Source organism: Heterodontus francisci, chromosome 4 (genome assembly GCF_036365525.1).
Source record: "Heterodontus francisci isolate sHetFra1 chromosome 4, sHetFra1.hap1, whole genome shotgun sequence".
In the NCBI taxonomy this organism is placed as follows: domain Eukaryota; kingdom Metazoa; phylum Chordata; class Chondrichthyes; order Heterodontiformes; family Heterodontidae; genus Heterodontus; species Heterodontus francisci.
This window is the reverse complement of record NC_090374.1, coordinates 170,786,444-170,794,896: the sequence shown is the minus strand read 5'-3', so window position 1 is coordinate 170,794,896 and position 8,453 is coordinate 170,786,444. Positions and strand designations below refer to the sequence as shown.

The window sequence follows — 8,453 nt, the reverse complement described above, 5'->3', positions numbered from 1 at the left end:
AACGTATCTCAACCCAGTATTTTGTTCTTTTAAAATTGTCCTACTTAATGCAAGTATTGACATAACCTTCTCCATTTTTTGAAATGCTAGTGTGCTTAATTGTTGCTCTATTCCTTCACATAATAATTAATTCTGTTGGTTTCAATTGTATTCAATGGTAGCCATTTAAGAATCATATCTGTTTCAATAGTTTTCAAGTTTTGAAATAAAATTGTACTCCAGACTGATTTCCATGGGTAACTGCCACTTGAATACTTTCCATTGACTGCTTCTAATAAATATAACCTGTTGCAATAGCGCTCAGCAAATGTTTATCTTCTGTGGCTTTCAGTTTGTAGATTTTTTTTTTCCTTTAACATACTGCAACCAATAATACTCGATGTTTGAATAACTTCAGGTAAAACATCTTTCTGAATAGTCTAAGTTACATTACAACATTGCAGAATCTTGATGATTAAATGAGCTAATGCACGGTGTTTCACCTGGGAGATCAAACTAAGCCCAATTTGGTGGAATGAATAAAAGCAAAATACTGCAGATGCTGGAAATCTGAAGTAAAAACAAAAAATGCTGAAAATACTCAGAAGGTCTAGCAGCATCTATGGAGAGAGAAGCAGAGTTAACGTTTCAGGTCTGTGACCACCCTTCTTCAGAATGAAAGCCTCCTTTCTCCTGGCCCTGAGGTTGGACATCTCGACACAAGTGCTAATGGGCTTGGTCCACTGCACAGAATTGCTCACAACTGGTAACTAAATTAGCAGTGTTTAAGGATAGACCAGTGGGTTGGAAAATCAATCATATTTCAGTACAGTTTCCTCTCCTGTGGATCGTAGTAAATTGTATCATTGATGCAGAGCAGAAAGAACTTGGGCCAGTTATCTGCAGGTGCTGGATCAGCACAATGCATCCAAAGTGTGGGTGAACGAAGTCATTAACATGTTCCGGTCTTAACCCCTGCCACAGACATAACCCTAAGCAGGGACCTTTGCCGGGAATCAGTGCCAGAAGTTTGCCAATCTCAAGTGGGTCATTTGAAAGAGAGAAAATAGATTACAAAGGGATCCATCTTATGTTGGCTCATATTCTTGTGATTAGCTAAAAATAGCATTGACTGGATATTTGTAGATATCCACAAACATGAGTATCTCATTTTCACAATATGAAGGAAATGGAAATTTTTTTTAAATGCTCACAAGATCTACAAAGGAGTGCAATTTCTGTTGACTTTTTATTTTTCCAAACTGACAGCCATTTGAATAATTGTTTCTTTTTTGCAAGTCAAGTTCCTTTTAAGATTGTTGCTTTAAAATATACTGAAAATTTAAACTTTTGTGAACTTTTCTTGCTTAAAGAAAAGAAGACCTCATTCGAGTTATTGATGAAGAAATTGAGCGGGAAAAACAAGCAGCAGATACCATCATCAAAAACATGGCAGAAGACAAACAAGCCAAATATATGAAAATGAAAGTAATTAATGAGCGTCTGTTACAGGTGGGTATCTCTTGTTTGAAGCAAATAATGAACTTGAGTATAAAATACATTCACCTGAGAAAATATGAAAGTTTTAGCCAAGATTAAGACAACATGGAGAACCCATCTCATGTGAGACTTCACTCCCCCTAAACAATTCTGACTTTGCAGAATATCATAGCCTCCGGCATCATATTCACATTGCAGTTGTAGGATCACATTGCACCAACAATAAAAGAGTGTGAGACTATAGTTATAATAAAATGATGCTTTAGACTTCCTCTTATTGCATTCTCAGAGGGAATTTAACTTTGCAGACTCAAATCCACACTTGGTGGATGTCCTAACACTCTACTGCTTGAATGTTGACCTCTGATAAAAATAATTGCTCCCTCAGTATGAATATGCAGCGGGAATAAATTCTGATATGTTTAACAGAGCTCTTGTACTTGGGCTAGGTTTGCACAAGCCTTATATTCATGTTTTTGAACTGATGTTCTGATGAAAGGTCATCAACCTGTTTCTCTCTTCACAGATGCTGCCAGACATGCTGAGTATTTCTAGCAGTTTCTGTTTTTAATGCAGATCCTTTCTGGTTTACCACTCCTTAAACCTTTAGCTGATTGCAACTGACACTGTGCATAAAAGGACAATGTATGAGTTGCACACTCGCATGAGGACCCTGGAAAGTCTACGTTTTGAATTTTGTAATTTTTAAAATTTGATTCTGCCATCTCCTGATCCTTCATCCTCCATTGCTTTACTGGTGGATGTAAACATAAAATTCTGTGTTCTGGATCCTGAAGCCACCCCCTTTGCTGTGTCACAGAACTGTAATCCACTCCCCTTTATTTTGAGTCCCTTTCATTCCTTTCTCATATGACTACTGTTATGTATTTAGACATTAGAGAGCTTTCTGGAGTTAGATCACCTTCAGTGGCAGCCACAAAATATGCGCAAGAATTCTGTTGAGGTAGAACCCTGTAAAATCTGTGCAATACAATTCTGAGGAAGATTGTTAAAGGAAACTGTGGTCTCAAAGAATTCCTTTAACCATTTTCCATGTGAGGTACTCCAGTCAGGAGCAAACTTCATTCATGTTGCCATTCAATTTACAGAGAGTTTTACTTATGGCATTTTCTTGGATGTCAAACTGACCATTATCAAGGCTGACCTGATTCCATGCACAAATGTACCTGAAAAGGCTTCGTTATTTGCATTCACTTGACTCCACATATTACTAATATTATTGTCTATGTTGGTCAGAAAAGCACAACACTGTTTCTTGGCCCCTGATTACTACACTCCAAAGGGATGTCTGGCCAGCCTGCACAGGATGGAGTTTCAATAATGTTTTCCTGTTTGGTTTGTAATAACTCTTTCCTGTTTAGCTAGGTGCCGAAACTGTTTCGAACGTTGTGCTTTAACATATAACATAGAACCCAGCATCTGAAAATTGAAATTTCAACTGGAATAAGCAATAAGTTTATACACTAAAGTTGAAGGAAATTTCAAGAGTACAGTATGCATTGAGTAGATGTCTAATGGATGTGCTCAGAAGTGGACATAATATCTTAGGCCTTTGCACAGACAAAGTGAAAGGGCGTAATTATATTGCAGGCACCATTTTAAGAGTGTTAGCTTTTTTGAGCCATGTATTCCTGTAATTGTTATACTGCTTACTCCGTGTCACTCTTTGGCAGAGAAAAATCCAATTCATTGTACCTGCAGAGCTCCACTCACTGACAACTTAATGTTGGTTACATTTTATTGTTAGAGTGGGCTGGACATTTAACTACTGTAGTAGGATGATTGACGGCCAGGATGTTAGCCACAGACTGATGAGGGCTCCAATCCCCGGGTATGGTTATGACCCCTTTAAAGATAATTGCAGCTGGAATAGGAGGGATCTTTCCTCAGCCAAGTGAGCATAAAAGGGAGGGTTCAGGAGAAATAGGGGGCTGATAGAAGCTAGGAGTTGAAGAATTGAAAGACATACTACGTGGTCTGGCTTTATGGTATGCACATTAAAAATTGCATTTGGAACTTGGATTGTTCAAGGAAGACTGTTTGTGAATACAAGGAGCTCTAAGACAATAGGATCCTTTTACAAGCGTCTGAAGTAGGATCTCAGTCTCTAATAGAGAAGGAAAGAAACCAATCCCAATGGCGAAAATGGTTAGAGAACTTATGTGGACAAACATGGTCTGTAAGAGGCCCATGGGGCCACACAAGACAGGACCACACAATTGCCCAACCACTAGTGAGCCAGGTCACCAAACATCAGATGCAGATTGCTGAATTGGGACAGCAGCAAGGCCAGATAGAGGGTCAGGAATCCCACTTCCAACTGCAGTCTGATGCTGCAGAAAATTATTCCACAGGCCAGCAAGGATATTTGTAAGATATGTTGAGCAGGAGAACTGGTCACAAGACCTGTAGGCTGGCATTGTGCCACCCTTCATAGTGGACAATGCTCAGAAGACATACTTTGTCCTGGAGAAGGCCAACAACTCACAGTTAAAGCAGAGATGATCACCAGGGCTGTTGTCACTTAACAGTATGGCTTCAGAGGTTTAAAGCCTGGACTTATCAGGGAGAGAATGCACCCCACTCTCCAAATGTTTTACTTGATACATATGGTCAAGCCGTGTCTTCAACCTGACAGCAACTAGAGTTGCTGGTAATGGACTGCCATCTACAGCCCTTCCATCTCAGATCAGGAAGTGGGACCCAACCAATGCCCAAGAATTGATTGCGCTGACGGAAGGGCAACTCACTGCAGAGGAGCTGATCAGATCCCTAGCCTTCTCCAGGCCACGTTACCTTGGATTGCCCCTAAGTCCAAAGAATGGAGCTGGATCCTAAGTTGATGAAACTACTGGGGCAAGGGGACACTGAAGAGCGGTGAAGGTCCACAAAGGAACTTATAGGTGTAGCCCATGTATCTACAAATCCTGAGAAACGGTAAAATTTACTGGTTACTGATATAAGTGGGGCCATGTAGCAGCACATTGCTCAAGCCAGGAGGAACCCATGCAATATAGCCTCAGAGAAACCCAGGGGTGCAAGCAGGGAGAATCTGAGTTGGGTAGTGCACCTTGTGAGTCATGTGGAGGCTGCTCACCCCTTCCTAGAAACAAAAAAGGTGAATGGAAAAGAGTTGAGCATAAAAGGGAAGGTTCAGAAGTAGGGAGCTGAAAGAGGCTGGAAGTTGGAGAGCTGAGCGACGTATTTTGTGGTCTGGCTTTGCAATGTGTGCAATTAAAATAATAAGATGTTCGGAATTTAGATTGTTTGTAAAGGAAAGGTGGCTGTAAGATGATAGGGTCCTATTACACTATATTAATATTCAAAAGACTACCAATTATATTTTTAAGCTTTGCTGTGCACATGAACAGTTGTAATGCAATCAAGTTGAAGCAGCCAAGGTAGTGTCAGCAAGGTGCTCAAGGGGGTCTGAAGTACTTTGTTAAATTTGACTTTGGTAACTTCGTACCTTCATGTCTTTGTAGTGTAATCCATTTATACAATCCTTTTCATGTCTTTTTGTAGATGTTAAAGTATAACTGCGGCTTCAAAATAGAGATTTACATTTTTTGTGTTTGGAAAAGTAACATATATGCTTATTCACATTACAGAGTAATTTTATTCTGACACAAATGTTATCATATTCCTCAGTCATGCAAAAATGTTTAGATTGATGAAGTTACTATTTAAGCTGTTAGCTTAAAACCTTTCCTTTTTGTGTTTTCAGGAGTTGGATGCTCGACAGCAAGAGCTGGATATATTGAACACAAAAAAGGAAACGCTGGGGGCTGTAAGTTATGACTACTGTGAACATTTCCATTTCCATTTGTTTAACGATTCAATGACCGAGTTCCATTAAAAAAAATTGACTGCATTTGCAATGTTGTTTTGAATACTGTAATTCTAAACTTGATAATGGAGGGATATTTTAGTTTGCAGTTTTCCAAGGTGTAACATTTGAGTTAGCCTTGAAAAAGCAGAAGTGTTGAATTCTGACTTTTCTCTCGTGTTTCATGAATAGATTTTGCTAATTACAAAGCAACCAGTCTTGCAGAACAAATAGCTTGCATTCTTATTTCACCTACTTTCTATTGAATTGAATTTCTGTATTAAATTTATGCTAGTAGAAATATAAATAGGTGGACTTTACTGTAGTCAGTTTGATTTTCAAAATAATTTTCATGCAAAATTATCTATTATTTTGCTGCATGTAAATGGTGTTTTAATTGTTATCCTCATTTTGGGTTCAGATTCAATCATCCGACATTGCCATTGGGTCTGTTAATGATTATCATCTAACTTGGGCCTGGATACCAATCAGCTACTTGAAAATTCAACATCAGCCAAGTGTTTGTCAGTACCTAGCTGGCATTGGACTTTAAAGTCATCAGTTCCTTCTGACCAGCATCTAAGAATGCCAATTGTTGCTAATCCCAAGGGCTATTTGTTCAGAGTTATCCCTAACAGCAGCTGATTGACTCTTTGCTAAAATTCAGATGAAGTTGCAATAATCTTAGAATCTGGGAATTATAATAACTTGTATTTATATAGCACCTTTAATATAATCAAAGTCCCAGGGCACTTCTCAGGAGTGTTATAAAGCTAAATTTGATACTGAGCCACTTAAGGTGATATTAGGGCAGATGGTCAAAAGGTTGGTCAAGGAGGTAGGTTTTAATGAGTGTCTTAAAGGAGGAAAGAAAGGTAGAGAGGCAGAGAAGTGTAGGGTGGGAATTCCAAAACTTAGGGCCTAGGCAGCTGAAGGCACAGCCACCAGTGGTGAAGCAATTAAAATTGGGAATGCTCAAGAGGCTAGAATTAGAGGGGCGCAGATATCTCGGAGGGTTGTCAGGCTGGAAAAGATAACAGAGATAGGGAGGTGTGAGGCCATGGAGGGATTTGAAAACAAGGATGAGAATTTTAAAATCGAGTCGTTGTTTAATCGAGAGCCAGTGTAAGTCAGCAAGCACGGGTGATGATGTGAGTAAAGAAACAGTCGTCAGAGTTTTGAATTACCTCCAGTTATAGACTTCATAGTGAGAAGGTTGCCAATACCAAATGTTACCTTTTGTGGCAATTGATTTTTTTTTCTACTTAACTCATAACATTGACTCAACATTGACCATTTCATCCGTACTACATCCATCCTGATCATCTCTTTTGAGACGGGCTTAAGGAATTGAATAAATGTAAAGCAAGTACCTTACTGGTAGACCATACTCAGACTTGTCTGACTGTTGTGACCTCAATAGATGGTGGATTTTGGGACTGAATCAATGTTTGCAAGTATCAGCTGTAGCATGACTAGTTGTCTTTCAGCTTTATGTATTTGTTTCTGTATAATACTTCCATTATACTGCACCTCATATTAAATCTAAAAGAACTTCATCCATAATGAATTACTTTGAAATTTTGTGACTATTTTAATGTTCCTGAAACTGTACAGATGTCCAATTTAATACCAAATGATTGTAATGGTTTAGCAAACTACCAAAATACATCTATATGTGCAAGATATTCTGCCCTTTATCTATTTCGATTCCAGATATAGCAATGCAAAAACAAGAGTGAAAGGTTGTAATATTGAAGCTATTACGCTTCATTTATAAATCATATACTATTCTTTCAGTTCCAGTTTATATGAATCATTAGTCTGATCACCAAATATAGAGAAATCAATTGTGATGCTTGACTATTCAAGTTTAAATGCCAGGAAAAAAGTCAGAATGTGGTATGGGCCCAAATGGAAAAAAAGTTATTTTAAGTTTGTAAATGATGCTGTGGTGCAGCGCCTTTTGGGCTGCAATACAATCACTAAATAATTTACAAAATTACAAAGATTTACAGTAGGGAAACAGGATATTCGGCTCAACAGGTCTATGCTGGTGTTTAAGTTCCACACGAGCCTCCTCCCACTCCTATTTGTCTATCCCCATCAGCATATCCTTCTGTTCCTTTCTCCCTCATGTGTTCATCTAGCTTCCCCTTAAATGCATTTATGCTATTCGTCCTAGCTACTGCCTGAAGCAGCTAGTTCCACATTCAAAACACACTAGGTAAAAAAGTTTTTCCTGAATTCCTTATTGGATTTATGAGTGACAATCTTATGTTTATGGTCCCTATAGTGAGGTAGCATTGTGTTTATACTTCTCTTACATGTCCAAGTCTTGATGCCAACTGTGCTGTCCTGGGAGAGCACTGGGAAGAGACTCAGCAGTTACTCATGGGAAAGAGCTACCTTTGAGAGAATATTAGCTCAAAGCACTTGCAGATCTGTTAGTGGCTTGTACGAAAGGTATCTAGGGGTCTGGTACTATCTTCACCTGGTCTTATTGTAACAGGGTTGAATTTTAAACACTGTGTTTTGAGCTCCCCTTTTGTGACAATTTTCAATTATGAGACAAAGAAACCAATTCACACAGGCTTTCTCAGGTTTAAAGAAGAAAGATGAAATTTTATTAAACCTTAGAACTTAAACTCTAATACGGTTCATACCCACGGATACGCCCACGTTAGCATGCACACACGATACACACATGTAAATAGGGACGGAAAAGAGAAGAAAAGGTAAGGTGGAACAGTTTCAGGCAATATCTTGTTACGGTGCTTCGAGCTCACTGTAGTCCTTTTGTAAGTAGTCTTGCTTTTCGTTGGGGCCCAGTAGTCTTCTAAAAACCTTGTGCAGGTAGGAAACCTTTCTCTCTTTGAGTTTCACGTGTTTTCACAAGATTCAGTTCCGTGGGAAGGAGACGGAAGCATGCAGGAGAGAGGTCTTCTTGCTTCAGTTCCAAGAGAGATCTTTACTCCATGAGCACATGGCTTTGTCTCTGTTCCAATTCTTTTGTTGAGAGTTCAAATTCAAAAAAACTCCCAAACTGCCCAGCAGGTAGTCATGTGACTAGCTGCTTATATGGAATAGTTTCTCCTGCTGCGAGGTTTGTGGATTGTACCTT

At 38.9% G+C, this 8,453-nt stretch overlaps 1 protein-coding gene across 3 annotated transcripts in view; it reads left to right on the top strand.

Annotated features, from left to right (window-relative positions):
• ift74 (intraflagellar transport 74) overlaps positions 1-8,453 on the top strand; it is a 91,914-nt gene that overhangs the window by 30,025 nt on the left and 53,436 nt on the right. For all 3 annotated transcript variants that reach the window (XR_010974939.1, XM_068030524.1, XM_068030525.1), the window contains exons 8-9: positions 1,353-1,491; positions 5,228-5,290. Coding sequence is in view for 2 of the 3 variants with exons in the window: in XM_068030524.1 (XP_067886625.1) it covers positions 1,353-1,491; positions 5,228-5,290 (202 nt within the window). In the remaining variant the exon portion in view is untranslated. The remainder of the gene's footprint in view (positions 1-1,352; positions 1,492-5,227; positions 5,291-8,453) is intronic.